We start from the raw sequence: 14,316 nt of genomic DNA, 5'->3' as shown, positions 1-14,316 counted from the left end.
TATGGTGAATCATTTAGATGTACAAATCCTAAAATATTTTGAGCTTGCTAGTTCTCCAAATATCTCAGTTCGATACAATCAAGTTTTTTGGGGGACAGATAACTAGGGCTCTCAGTCTTTGTCTCAAGACGAAAAACTCTATGTGATGAACAAAACCCACAGTTTCGAGTTCTGCGCGAGGTAAAATATTTAAGCTTACTGCATTTCCCAAATCAACGGCCCCCGTCGGATTTAATTACCTACACTTCAGTGTTTTTTTGGTTTGCTCACATACCTCAATTTTATTACGCCACAAACAGATGGGTGAGGAGAAGCTCAGTTTAAAGATATGGCTTACCTTTTTTAAGTCTCAACCAACAAATTTAAGCTTGTATAGTCATCGCTTCGCACAATATTACATGTAAGAAACCCACGAGGCTTTGTGATATTATATGGAGCGCCACACCGCTCTTACAGACGCCACACGTAAACAGGTATTTTGGAAGACGTAAAACCCGTTGCAGAATGAAGTATGTCCGTCCTTTTGGCCTCTTGAAGATGATATGAAAATAGATGGTTGTCGGCCTATTAACGATAACGTTCATGGATGCTAGCTACATCAAAGCTTTACGTTGGAAGTGGTCAGCAAGTTTAATGTTAATTTCAAGATGGCGGTCAATTCGTGTACTACATCGAACTGCGACAATCGAACAGCTGACAAGCTCGAAATATATCAGGATATGTACATCTAAACGATTCACCGTGTTCACAAAGTATTTTATTTGACTAATACATGATTTTTAGGGGTACTTCATTCAGGTACTCCATAGGGTACTCCATGGAGGAGGGCTCCGCGTTTTGTCATCTCCCACCTCAAGGACATACGGATGTGGAAATGATATCTTAAAACTAACCCTAATTATCACAACGCAAAAGAAATTTTAAGAGATATCCTAATAAAAGCTTAACTTTGAGGGCAGAAGATTTAAAAGCGCAAGCAAATGTCAGTAGTCCCACAGTTCTATCAACAGCTTTCCGGCTTACCGACGTGTCACGTCACGCAAGGTAGAGTTATCCATCGATCAAGTAACTCCTTTCATGGCTCTAGTTTAACTTTTCTTCCTTCAGTGATCACGATAGTAGATTTACCATACAATACTTGGGATTAGTTTATTTGCCTTTACTTAGGAAAGTAGATTTACAACGCAATTAGTACCTCGAGGAAATGTCTTTACAGTTGTAACGCTATGTAACGCAATACACAACAATCGTGGTGCACTGTACTCTGGTTAAAGGCTGCAATGCATTCTGGTAAAAACTGATGAATTTGCATCCCCTATATTTTTGTCAAATCCTGATTATGATGCTGCTTGCTTGCTTGCTATGCTTGCTTCCCAGAAATTAGCTTTGCAAGCTGACGGTAAGTGGCAAATAATGTGATTCATTGACCGATAGAATGATTGACAGCTTGATTTATTGAATAATTGACTAATTGATTGGCTGATTGACTGATTGATTAATTATTAATTGCCTGATTGGTTGATTGCTTGATTGACTGATTGTATGACTCATTGATTGTCTTAATGCTTGATTGACTGATTGTATGATTCATTGATTGATTGTCTTAATGCTTGATTCATTGATTTTATGATGAATTGATTGATTAACAGATTGATTGATTTTCTACTTGATTGATTACTAGTGGTAATAGGACCTAGTGCACTTCAATTTGGTTTGTACTCATATGAGTGATTAGCAAAATTGGATGACCATGAAGTAGGAGTCTGATTTGTCAGTATAATTACAGACTGAATTGGATGACACATATCGTCCTGTTAGCAAATAATCATAACCACTAAAATTTCTGTAAAAAAAAGAAAAGCTACATCTATTTGAGAAAATATCTCCAGTAAAAAATTCATCCAGTTTGTGTTTTGTTACTGAAATAAGTTCTGTGATTGGTGGATTTTGCCAAGTGGACTTTATGCATGATTGGCTGTTTTAAATGTCCAATTACAGGTGTCCCATCACAGCCAACTGTCTGATTACACTGTCTGTTAACAACTTTAGAGAACATTTAGTGAAAAATAAAGCAGCTAATGCTCCCATCACCTTTGAGGAAGTTGTAATGGTTATGATTAATCAACTAACTGTCAGATAAATCAGACCGCAACATGCTTCTGTACTTATCTCGATTGACTAAATGACAGACTTAACAACTAACCACAAGAGTAAATGATTAAAATTGACTGATTGCTTGATCACCTATTATGTGGCAAGACATAAAACAATATCTTTAACACAAGTTGATATAAAGCTACGGAAAAAAATAAAAAATGGACTTGTACTTTGCACTCTCTCATTGGTATCTTAATTCTCTGATGACTAAGCTAATTGTTTGTTTTTGTCTCACTTAGAACTAAATCAAGTCCACAGAAATTTACAATTCATAATTTTGATATTCTTGATCCCCTTGGCCTCATGATTTCAATTCCTCTCTTTTTTGTCACCATCATCACTGCTGCATTAGTGCTGTCCTTCTCAATCAGTTGAATAACTCCAGTGGCAATAACTTCTGGCCTAAATAATGGAATGCATAGATTCAACACTTGGACTGAAGTATTTGATTTTGCTAAATTGTCAAAAGCCCCAGTTAATATCAGAGTAAAAAATCCTTGTTTGATATCATAATAATATTGATCTGTGAAAAAGGGAAAAAATGTGCTTTTCACTGCTACAGGATTAGTAAAAAAAAAAATCCCTGGTGATTTTGAAACCAGCTAGGGGAATATAAAAATTACAAATTAAAAGAAAACCTTCCTTCTTTTCATTCCAGTAATTTATTCGTGTTTTTCTCATTGCTATGTTCCCACCAATCACGTAGCTCCATTTTCTGCCTTTAAAAGCACACACAACCCACAATTCCTCTATTCACTCCGATGAAGGGCTAACGCTCAAAACGTCAGCTTTTATAACCGTAACGGTGGCCAATTTACCATTTGAACTTTGTTGATATATTCAAATTATTTCATTACCCCACCGACGCAGCCCCAGACAGTTTCTTTAGAAACTATCAGCCTTTATTCACTTATATCCAACATGTGCTCTTGGTAAAATTTCTAGTTTAAATACCTGATCAGTCCATATTTAGAAAGGGTTTGATGCAATTCTGGAAGCTCTTTGGCTCGCTTTTCATCATAAGAAGACCAAAACAAATCTGTTTCTGTGTAGCTTGGACAAATACAATTTACTCTCACTCCTTCTGTCTTATGAAGTCCCTTAAGTTTGAGGGAAGGCAGACATTATTAATTAAATCGTAATTTACCTTAATGTACATTTTATGTTGACATAAAAATCATCTTATCGTCACTGACTATTTTAATGGCAGAATAAACCAGAAAAATGCATTCCACTAGGAAAATGCAAATTGTAATTGAGTTGCAACTCCAAGACCAGTTTTTTGCAAGTATACAGCTTTTTAAACACATTCAAAACAGTTAATTCAATGTTGCTAATGTCAGTAACTTAGCATTCAATAAATTATAGTATGATTAATAATAATGGTAGGATTTCATTGTAATAAGCAGCTCAGTGTAAGTTATGTGTTGTCAGGTAATGTATTGTAATAGAATTTATGTCTTGTAAATAATGCATGTCCTTGTAAATAAAGATTTTACCACAATTGACAGTAATGTCACAATCTGATTGGCCAATTTGTTGTTGTCAATAAGAGTACAGACAACAGTGCTTGTGTCAATGTGTAAAGCAATGAGTCATGCACAGAAAGAATCATATTTATGTAAAGTTGATATTGCGGTGAGAAACAAATCAACAGTTAGAGTTAAACATGGTCTACTCTTATTAACAATGATATTCATCATCACACTCGCCAAAATAAAAACCTTCTGCAATTATATACTAACAATTATCATATGTTACATTACTCAGTTGCAAACTTCAAAGACTGAATCTCTCATTTAAAATGGTAACTATACAACTACCTATTACAGACCCTTTAGGGATAATCAGTCAGCACTTACCCCTAGACTTTGTGAAAACCCAACTACTCCAAATTTTGTTGCACAATACACAGCCATTGACTGTCCTAGAGGGAAAATGCCTGTGAAGTAAAATTAATAATCATATGTCATGGATCAGGTTTTTCTAAGCATTTTCACTATTGGCAAACATTTCACTGTATATTTAAGTTCCATGCCTACCTGCCATTGAAGCCACATTGATGATAATGCCACCCGTTCCTCCGCGTGAAACACTCATGTGATAAACACCAAGAAAAGTTCCATGAATTACACCCTTCTGCAAATTGAAACAAAAATAACAAGAAAAAGGATTTTTGAAAGTCTTACTGTCATTTGCTAGTATCCCATTAATACCTCAGGAAGATAAGCCATACTGTGCAAGGTAATATGGTTAATACCTCAGGAAGATAAGCCATACTGTGCAAGGTAATATGGTTAATACCTCAGGAAGATAAGCCATACTGTGCAAGGTAATATCGTTAATACGTCAGGAAGATAAGCCATACTGTGCAAGGTAATATGGTTAATACCTAAGGAGGATAAGCCATACTGTGCAAGGTAATATGGTTAATACCTCAGGAAGATAAGCCATACTGTGCAAGGTAATAATTATGGTTAATACGTCAGGAAGATAAGCCATACTGTGCAAGGTAATATGGTTAATACCTCAGGAAGATAAGCCATACTGTGCAAGGTAATATGGTTAATGCCCTAGAATACAACACAGTGACCTCCCTGTGGCCCAAACCAAAGCTCCTTTAACCCAGATTTGATTGTTAATTGACCACTAAGTCCCTTAGAAGTTTATTAACAACAGCACAGTACAAATTGTACCTACCAAGTTCACATCAACTTCTTTGTCCCATTCTTCATCTACCTCTTCATTTTTTGATGTTATACCAGCATTATTACAAACAATATTGATCTGACCAAACATCTCTTTTGTCTTCTCAAAGGAGTCTATATGCCATAGGACAACAGGAAAAGCAATTGTACTCTTGGCTATTATAAATAACTTTCACTTAACAATTTAAATATATCTTATTAACCAAGCGCGAGGGCCGTACTGGGAGAATATTGGCCCAAGGTCTTGACAGTACGGACCGAGCGCAGCTCGGTCCGTACAAAAAAGACCGAGGGCCGATATTCTTCCAGTACGGTCCCGAGCAAGCTTGGTTAATAAGAGATTTATTATTCGACTGAAGTTCAAAGGGACACAAGTGCGGTATCATTCGGGACCATTCGGGACAGTGCCCGGTCCAATACTTAGAGAATATTGGACCGGCAATAGAGCATTTTGATTGGTTGATTTTAGTTATTGGCCCTCTGACTGCCCGAGTTGTGTAATAATGTTAATTATTTAATGAAGTCAACCACCACATGCTTATCAGTGGTTAATGATTCAGCAATCTAATCAGTCAATAGGTTGCACAGGACTCCTCTTAACACTTATCCCTTGGACAGTTAACTTCCAGAAGTGATAAACACTTTACTTCTCCTTACAATTAACAGTTATTGGATGAGGTTGAGCATGATGGCAATAATCAGTATATACTAAAACAGTGGATAGTGTTGAAGGCATGCTCTGATTGGCTAGTCAAACTCTGAGTATCCTTTGCTATTTACCTCCGAGCAACTCGGGAAAAGAATGGTGTCCTGGTTTGCATCTGTGATGAGCGAAGAAATCACTCAAATTAACGTCGGTGGTGTATATTATCTCACTGTTTTAGTATATACTAAAACAACTATTCACCTAAGTGGAGGTGGTTAGTGGTGGATATTTTCCTCGCAGCTTCGCGGCTCAGTAAATATCCACCACTAACCACCTCCACTTCAGTGAATAGTTGTTAATTCGCAAGGCCATAGTTTGTGTTATCTACTGAAGCCAAATATTAAAGGCTGAGACAGATAATTATCATGTGAAAACCAAATCCAATAATTGTTTTATAGTGCATATTCCTGAGCTGCACTTGTAAAGACAAGAGCGAATGAAACTATTGTCTGCAGGTAAAACATTACATCTACCTATATAAAGTCTAGTGTCTGTGGGTATGATATAAGAGAATGTACAATAATATCAAATATTGCGCTGCAAATATTGATATCAAGAAATTACTCAAACTAATCAGAAAAAAGTTGTTTTCATGATGCCAAAGTCTCGTGACTAATTTACAAGGAATCATGTAGCAGCTAAAGGGGAGAATTAAAAATCAGATCTTGGGAGTTAAATGATTAAAACACCACACCACACCTAGCAGATTGAATAAAACTGACTGGCTGACATCTCATTGTCTGTAATATTCTTGTACATGTAATGTCCATAATATTGCTGCACTGGACTGCCCATTTAGAGCTGAAGCTCATGTATTGTGTTTTTCAGCAATTCATTGAGCTCAACAAGATCTAGAACTATCCCTAAACAAGATGCTGGTTTGATACAGGTAACCCAAATGGACTCTAATCAGTTCACTGCATGGTTCCTGACATACTTTTCAGGGGTTGTGGTCACTATGGGTGATATCTTGGATCAGAACTAAGAGTACCTGATCAACATCCTGAGCCCAGTCTAATGCACTGAGCTATACTTTAGACCATGAGATAACAAATCTGCAATATCTTGTTTAGAGTTCAACAACATTAACCTGGCCATTTCGTAGCCAAGGCAATTCTTTAGACCAACCATACCCAAGGAGCCCTGACTGTGCTAAAATATACCAGGTGGACCAGAATAAAGTGTCAAAACAGCAGAACTCATTAAACTATACTTGTTGCTAATATCAGCACCATTAAAATCAGTATTGTTTTGATCAATACCTTTCATTTGAGATTTTGATGTAACATCACATCTGATGAAGATCACTTTTCCTGACCCATACTGTCTTTCTAATCTCTCTTGGAATTGAAAGCCTTTAGCATGATTTAAATCCAATACTGCAACCTTGATAAATTAAAACAAAGACATGGCCAATCTTTACATGACTTGCAGACCATAAACTATTCTTGCAGGTGTAAGGGACCAGTACCTGATTGCAAAACCCGGAAGATATTCAGGAATTTAAAATGAATTTTTCTGTATTTGAGAATTTTTCATATCATTTTATATAGCCTGATGTTTTCTCCATGTCCAAAAGCATGATAGTTAATTTGTAAAGGTTAATTTGTGTTGGCAGCACTCAGAGTGCACCCGAGTGTTTGCATTTGCCACTAGTGCTGATCAGGTTTTGATGCCTTGTTTGAGCTTCATCTGAAGCTTTGTGACTCAGAAAATAGACCAGAAATGCACAAAACAAAGCAATCAAAGAGGTTGCATAGTATTATATATAGAGCACTTAATGAATTTTGAAAAAGTTTGAGTAAAGCGTGCTGCCAAAGCCTTGAAATCCTGACTGTTTTTAGTACAAAATCCTTTGACCACCCCCAAGTGATTGACCCGACACAGCTATTACTCGAACTTTCTTGATTTCCCCTTTTGACAGCAGTGACTTGACCCTGTGAGTATATCTCTCAGATTCCTTTAGGAGACAACACAACCTACTTACCTTGCATCCTTTCTCCAGCAGAGCTCTGCAAATTTTCTCTCCGATTCCCTGTACCCCTCCTGTGACTATTGCTACACACCCTTGGATCTTCATACTGTCTCACTGTTGAGTGCAACTTCACAACATCTGCTCCGAAGAGTTGTATATTTGTCAGTGCTCGTCTGATTGTTGTCAGGGTAAGTTCGCCATATTGGTCGAGGACAACAATGATAGACTGGGGCAGACTAGCCGGAAATGTCTTTTTAAGTGGGATGCCTGTGGCAAGGCCCACTAAATTGCGAGCATCCGTCGCGCGAGTGAAAAAAAGATCAGTGAAAAAAAATATCTGTTAGCGCACCACGGGGAACTCTTGAAGTGAAGCCGATGCACCGCAGGAACTCTATGAGTGAGGCATTCAAAAAGGACTTTTCGAGCGCCTCACTCATGAAGCTCATGCGGCGCATTGGTGTTACTTCAAAAGTTTCACGCGGTGCGCTAACATCAACTCTTTTTTCCGACGGACTTCGTCGAAAAAGAGGGATTGTTCGTAGTATACAGGCCCACGCTAAGGCTTGCCTGGTGTTCCTTTTTCATCGTCGACGCAAATCGAAAATTTTTAATTCCTTGAAATTCCTTGAAAATGCTTAAATTCCTTGAAATGCTTAGCCTGCAGAGCAGGCACAATTTTGGCGCCAGAGTGCTTAGTATTTTCTTTAGTCAGCGAAAATTATGACCGCCATCTTTTATTTTAATGACAGCAGAAGGCTTCCATATCTCTTAGAAAGCAATGAGTTTCCAGTAATCGGATCCTTGCGTTTGCGCAAGGTTGTTTCGACGTAAAATTACACGATTTACCACCATCATTGCTGTAGCTCGCGAGGAAACTAGGAGGCGTAGTCGGAGAACAAACACACACTTTAATCACGTACACTAGTTCATGTAGAAAGAAGTAACAAATTGTGTTACGAACACCGCTTATATATACCAGGGAGCCTGGGAACTAATAAGCGACCGCAGACCGGAAACCGAGGCCATACAACTACAACCCCCTCTTCTTAAGACAAAAGAAAGGAAAATAAAAACAACAACTGTAGGCTTAGAAATGAAAGCAAAGGCGAAGACGCATGTTCACACTGTACGCTATAAGTTCAGCCTATCAGAAGTCTTAGTTCTTCTACTGGATCTACGAAGTGGCTGCACAGGAGAAGCCCTTGTACGGCTTCCGTGACATGAGCTGATTCTTGACAGAGCGTCAGCGACAGGAATGTCCTTTCCGGGGACATATTTGATTTGTACGTCGTACTTCTGAATGCGCAGCATCATCCTAGCGGGGTGGCGCACTTGACAGATACTTTTTGAAGATAGCTTCTAGTGGCTTATGGTTGGATTCCACAACAACGGGCCGGCCATGGGCATAGTAATGGAACTTCTCTAAGCCAAACAGGACAGCTAGCATTTCCCTCTCGATGTTGGAGTAATGACTCTCGGTTGCGGTCAACAACTTGCTGGAAAACTCCACTGGACCATTGGCTTGTAGTAGAATAGCACCTAGACCCCTCTGTGAGGCATCCACCTTAATGGTTACAGGCTGGCTACTATTAAAGTACTGCAACGAGGCAGGGGCCATGACTGCCTTCTTGATGCGGTCTACAGCAGACTGATGCTCAGGACTCCAGAAAAATTCACTTGTTTTCTTAGTGAGCGCCCAGAGACTAGCTGCTATGGATGCCAAGTCAGGAATAAAACGACTAAGGAACTGGACCATCCCAAGGAACGTTTGTAGATCTGCAAGGCTGGTCGACGGGTCCATAGACAGTATGGAATCAATCTTTCGTGGATCAGGCTGGAGGCCTTCAGCACCTATGATATGACCAAGAGAAAGGAATTTGAGTGCACCTGAATTTACACTTGTCCAGGTTGAAGCGAAGACCAGTCTCATCAGCACGCTGAAGAACAGCACGAAGATTTTCGTCATGATCGCTAAAATCAGTGTTGTAGCCGTAGACAACAATGTCATCTGCAATTCCAGCGACGCACGGTAGGTCACCAATGGTTTCGTCCACTTTCCTTTGAAATATTTCCTGGGCACAAACCAGGCAAAAAGGCAGACGTAAATATCTGTATCTTCCAAACGGCGAGTTGAAGGTTGTCAACAGCGAGCTCTCCTGGGTAAGCTTGATATTCCAGTAACCGCTGCGTGCATCAAGGATCGAGAAGCATTTATCACCATTAAGTTTAGGTTTTATCACCATTAAGTTTAGGTAAAGTAGTGTGGCCTCTTGATGGCACGGTTCAGGACCTTAGGGTCCAGGCAAAGCCGCAGTGCACCAGTACTCTTAGCGACGCATACATGGGAGTTGACCCACTTGGTAGGCTCAGTAACTTTTGCTAAGATTCCTTGCTCAACCAATGAATCAAGTTCCTTCCTCAAGGGCTCTCTGAGGGCCTCTGGTACTCTTCGTGGAGGGTGCACAACTGGGGGAACGGCAGGATCAACTGTAATGCGATATTCGCCCTGAAAGAAACCAACACCTTCAAAGCAATCCTTAAACTGTTTGAGCACCTGCTCTTCGGCAGCTGGATCTGGGTTGCAGATAGGTCGAGGTGTGGTGCTTGGCCTGGGAGTCCCTTCATGGCTCGTGATACTGAAATTCATAGTTACTAGGTTCAAATCTGTACATGTTGGAAGGCCTGGTATGGTTGGACCATCAGCATCAATAACACGGAATAGGCAAGATTCACAGGACACCGTAATCCAGTTTGAGTACACAAGTGCCATGATGACCAACAATATGTCCACCAAACGCAGTGATGATGGTGCTAGATGGTGTGAGGATAGTAGGAATGCCACCGGGGTCACAGGATGCATTTGGGAAGAGTGATTTGTACGTACCCAGAAAGATAACGTTTCCCTCAGCGCCAGTGTCAACCTTACACAAGAGCGGTTTCTTACAGTGATCCGAGACCACTTCCACCTTTAGGAGGGCTTGAGTGTCATTCTTGGCGACCTAATTAACTGACAAGGTATGGAAGTATAGCTGATCCGGAACTGATGTTTGGGGGCTGTCTTCCCTTTTATCACGGGCCTCAACGCAATGGAAATGCTTCTTTCTATCAGATTTCCCTTTTGGAGGTTTAGGAGGTTTTGGACGAACATGCTTCGCCTTCCCCTTTTTGTCAGGCTTTGATGAACGACAGACTTTCCTCCAGTGGTTCTCTTTTCCGCAAGCACCACATTTTGAACCATAGGCAGGACAAAAAGATTGCTCAGAAATGTCGTGTTCGGTGCCGCAACATCTACACAAGCGAATAATGGGGCCGCGAGGCCTGATGGGAGGACCGCAATTTAGCGCGTCAACGTGAGTTGAAGTACCAGGTGAAATTTCTTTAATCTGATTACTTGTTACCTCTTCGGTTTGGGCGATATCAAGCGTGAGAGTGGCGTCCTTGTCCAGGAGCTTGGTTTGCGTACGCTTGGAGTTAGATCCAAAGATGAGAGCATCGATGATGTGCTCGTCAGGACTCGTAAATCGACATTCTTCGACCAGAATTCGAATTTTCTTGACAAATGAATCCACTGACTCACCAGGTTCTTGCTTCGGGGTCCTGAGTTTGTATCTTGATAGCCGAAAGTTGCTCTTTGGGGACAAATAGCTTTCAAAGCGAGTCCAGTAGGTGTCAAGTTTCTTCTTCTCCTGGTTCGATAAGGCCCAAGTGGAAACTAATTCGATGCCATCGTCGCACGACCAGATGAGAAGGTAGCTTATTTGTTCTTCCCCCGACTTTTCTTTCAGTGGGCCAGAGAAGTAAAGTTCGCATCGCGCTTTAAACCTTTTGAACGCTTGCGGAGCATCCGGTGAAGGCCAATCCATTGTTGGGATCGGTAAACCTGCGAATTCTGCCATCTTGGTAAAAAGTAGGATAAACTATCGGCCTGGTTCGCTGAAGATACGGTAGCGGCGAGCAGTTTACAGATTGACAACCACTCCTGACACCATGTTGTAGTTCGCGAAGAACCTAGGAGGCGTAGTCGGAGAACAAACACACACTTTAATCACGTACACTAGTCGACGTAGAAAGAAGTAACAAATTGTGTTATGAATACCGCTTATATATACCAGGGGGCCTGGAAACTAATATGCGACCGCGGACCGGAAACCGAGGCGATACTACGACAATCATCATCATCGTTTTGGTGGATCATCGCTTTTTCACCTTCATTTTATCTAAAATGGATTTAATTAAGTAATGTTGATAACGAAGGAATCGCACGACGGTTTTTGTGTTATTAGCCATCAAATATGTAATACCGCTCACCTCTCACCTTGCGCATGGTTTATTTTTTATGAAATTGACATCGCGCAATGGTCTCAAAATACCGCATCATTAGCTACAAATCGCTTGGAAACAACTCAGTACAGTCTTAATAATTGTATTTAAGTGTGTTCAGCCTGTTTTTACCGTGCTGCTGCTCTTTAGAGGGATGAAACAAGCGACGAGAAACACAAGGAGATCGGTAGGTCGAGTTTCAGTTGATTTGATCGTAGCATTGAGAGGATATGTGCAGTTACAGTCACAGTCGCTCCCAGGTCTTGTTTCTTTTACTCGTGAGGGAGGAAGAGAGAGGACCCCGGGAACTAGGTCGCCGCAAGAGAATAAAGACAGGTTCGAATCTTGATATCAGAACTAGAATGTTTAATGCTTAATGACAACTTATCAACAACTTTTCAAAGAAAAGTAAAGAAACCTTTTACTGAAGCAATTCTCCAAAGAAATTGTAGTGAAGGCCTTTAGACATGATTAAATGGACAAGTAGAGAGGTACCTTTGAGTTTTCATGTTAAATCTACTTCGTCTTCGAAATTAAGATCTGGATAAGTAGCATGGTATACATCTCAAAATCAAATCGATAAGGAAGTTGTATTGGTTTTTGTCAAGGGATTAAAGAAAGAAAATTAAAATAAATAGCTTCAAGTTTCTATTCATAATTAGCAAGCGAAGTAAAACAAATACTGAATCCATCTGGGAACTTATTTCCGCTTTTCGTTTGCTGGACACTTTCAGGTGAAGAAATGTTCGGAGAAATATTCTGCTAACTCAGCTTAATTCTGATTGCTTTTGATCTCGTCTTGTATTCATCATTCTTTCCATCGTCATCAACTCGTCAGACTGATATCTTCTCTGGAGCTAATTAAAGCAGTAAAAAGAAAATGAAATAGCGATAGAAGGTATCTACGTTTTGCACATAGTGTTAAGTACTTGGAGAATCTAGCTATAGCGGCTGATTTATACAATTTGAGAGAGTCAGTTTTTCTTTCTAAACACTGACGAAAAGACAAATAAAAATATCCGAGTTAACTTACCTAAATAAAGTATGCACATATTTTCTTCGCTGCATGGCAAGAATACTCTTAACCGAGGGTATATCAGTGAGACTTAGAGATTTGAATAATTCTAAATCGATTGTCCCTAGAAAGGAAGCGGATTTTGTTACCGTAATTTACAGTGCACTGCCAACTAAAAAAAACCAATTAGAATCTGAATTCAAGGAAAAATTTTTTCAAGCTCAGTTCAAGCCATGTACTTTCGATGTAACTCCATTTATCAAATTACGCGGAGCAATCTTAGAACTGTTTAAATGGTAGTTCAGATAATTATGTAGCATGCATTAGTTAAACGAAGGTTCATAACATCGAAGTTCGCTCAGTCTCACCTCCACTTCACTACGTTTTCGACCTGGAACATTGGCACCAATACCAGCAGTGAACCCATCAGTTTGATGTAATATTAAAGCCACCATTATCAACAGGCGGATTGCAGAAGGCGCACTACAATTAGATAAATTCATTGTTGAGGTTGCCTTTTGAGCTCGCGATTCAAAAATCACAACAGTATCTCAAAATAATATATTTGGAAACGCTAAGTCTACAGAGATCTACCGCAGAATTTTCTGCCTGAGTATGGACCCACACAGCTGCAAAAACCTGTGATTTGACGCTTTTTGTAAGCTTTAAGGTCTCATCAGCTCGGCTTATTTTGATGAGAGATTTATCAATTTTTAGCATTTCCACAAATCTTCAATTAAAGGCGGTCTGAGATTACAGTGAACCAAAAAATTAACGGCAAATGCTATTCAAAGCTTGGAATTAACTACTCTAATCGACGAGTTTAGTTTATTACTAACCCATTTCCATCACATTTTACTCTTAACTCTCATCAAGAAATAATGATAATAAATTTATCACGTTTCAATTTACACAGTTGTTTTTCTATCAAATGAAGTTGATGTTACACGATTGACTTTTCATCTTTACTGCGTTATTTCTTCTGGTTAATTCATATGCTTTGGCAATATTACAAGGACTTATAGTCATGCAGATAAAGCCAATTGTTGTGTAATATTCCGTAGACGTAGAGTTTCTGGGGTTCATTATGCACGCAGGTCTCGCAGCTGTTGCGAAGGCTTTGATTTGAAACACTAATTTCAGGAGATAACCAATCCTTGCATATTGTCAGTTTCTGCCTCCGCGTGGTCAGTTAAGATTATTATTGAGGGGGTAAAAACTGAAGCATTTTAATCAATTTAACCTGCATAAGAGGGCCCGTGGAATTCAGTTTCTTTTTTCTTCTCATGTTTGACCCCTGCCAACAACAGGCTATAGAAGTATTCTGGTTTACAGATCAGATATTTTTCTTAATTCCTCGACAAAAGATTTCTTTTATTTCATTTATTTCAACGCTTTTGATTAAATCCGTCTATCTCTCCCCCTTCCTCTTTTC

General features: G+C 39.5%; 2 protein-coding genes and 1 long non-coding RNA gene across 3 annotated transcripts; all 3 read right to left on the bottom strand.

The window, feature by feature from the left end:
• Positions 1-735: 735 nt before the first annotated feature.
• LOC111341552 (15-hydroxyprostaglandin dehydrogenase [NAD(+)]) lies at positions 736-7,773 on the bottom strand. Its single transcript, XM_022948539.2, has 7 exons — positions 7,559-7,773; positions 6,834-6,957; positions 4,858-4,979; positions 4,200-4,296; positions 4,020-4,099; positions 3,112-3,257; positions 736-2,559 (listed from the first exon to the last, which is right to left on the bottom strand). The coding sequence occupies exons 1-7, from the start codon at positions 7,649-7,651 to the stop codon at positions 2,427-2,429; spliced, it is 795 nt and encodes a 264-aa protein (XP_022804274.1). The 5' UTR covers positions 7,652-7,773; the 3' UTR covers positions 736-2,426.
• A 2,772-nt stretch (positions 7,774-10,545) lies between these two features.
• Positions 10,546-11,442, bottom strand: LOC111341539 (uncharacterized). Its single transcript, XM_022948527.1, has one exon. The coding sequence runs from the start codon at positions 11,440-11,442 to the stop codon at positions 10,546-10,548; it is 897 nt and encodes a 298-aa protein (XP_022804262.1).
• Positions 11,443-12,211: 769 nt separating this feature from the next.
• On the bottom strand, positions 12,212-13,531 carry LOC148734026 (uncharacterized). The gene is made up of 2 exons (XR_015999403.1): positions 13,250-13,531; positions 12,212-12,723 (listed from the first exon to the last, which is right to left on the bottom strand). It is a non-coding gene; the product is annotated as an uncharacterized LOC148734026 (long non-coding RNA).
• Between the last annotated feature and the right edge of the window lie 785 nt (positions 13,532-14,316).

This window comes from Stylophora pistillata, chromosome 3 (assembly GCF_964205215.1).
Source record: "Stylophora pistillata chromosome 3, jaStyPist1.2, whole genome shotgun sequence".
NCBI classification, from domain to species: Eukaryota; Metazoa; Cnidaria; class Anthozoa; order Scleractinia; family Pocilloporidae; genus Stylophora; species Stylophora pistillata.
This window is presented reverse-complemented; position numbering and strand designations above follow the sequence as displayed.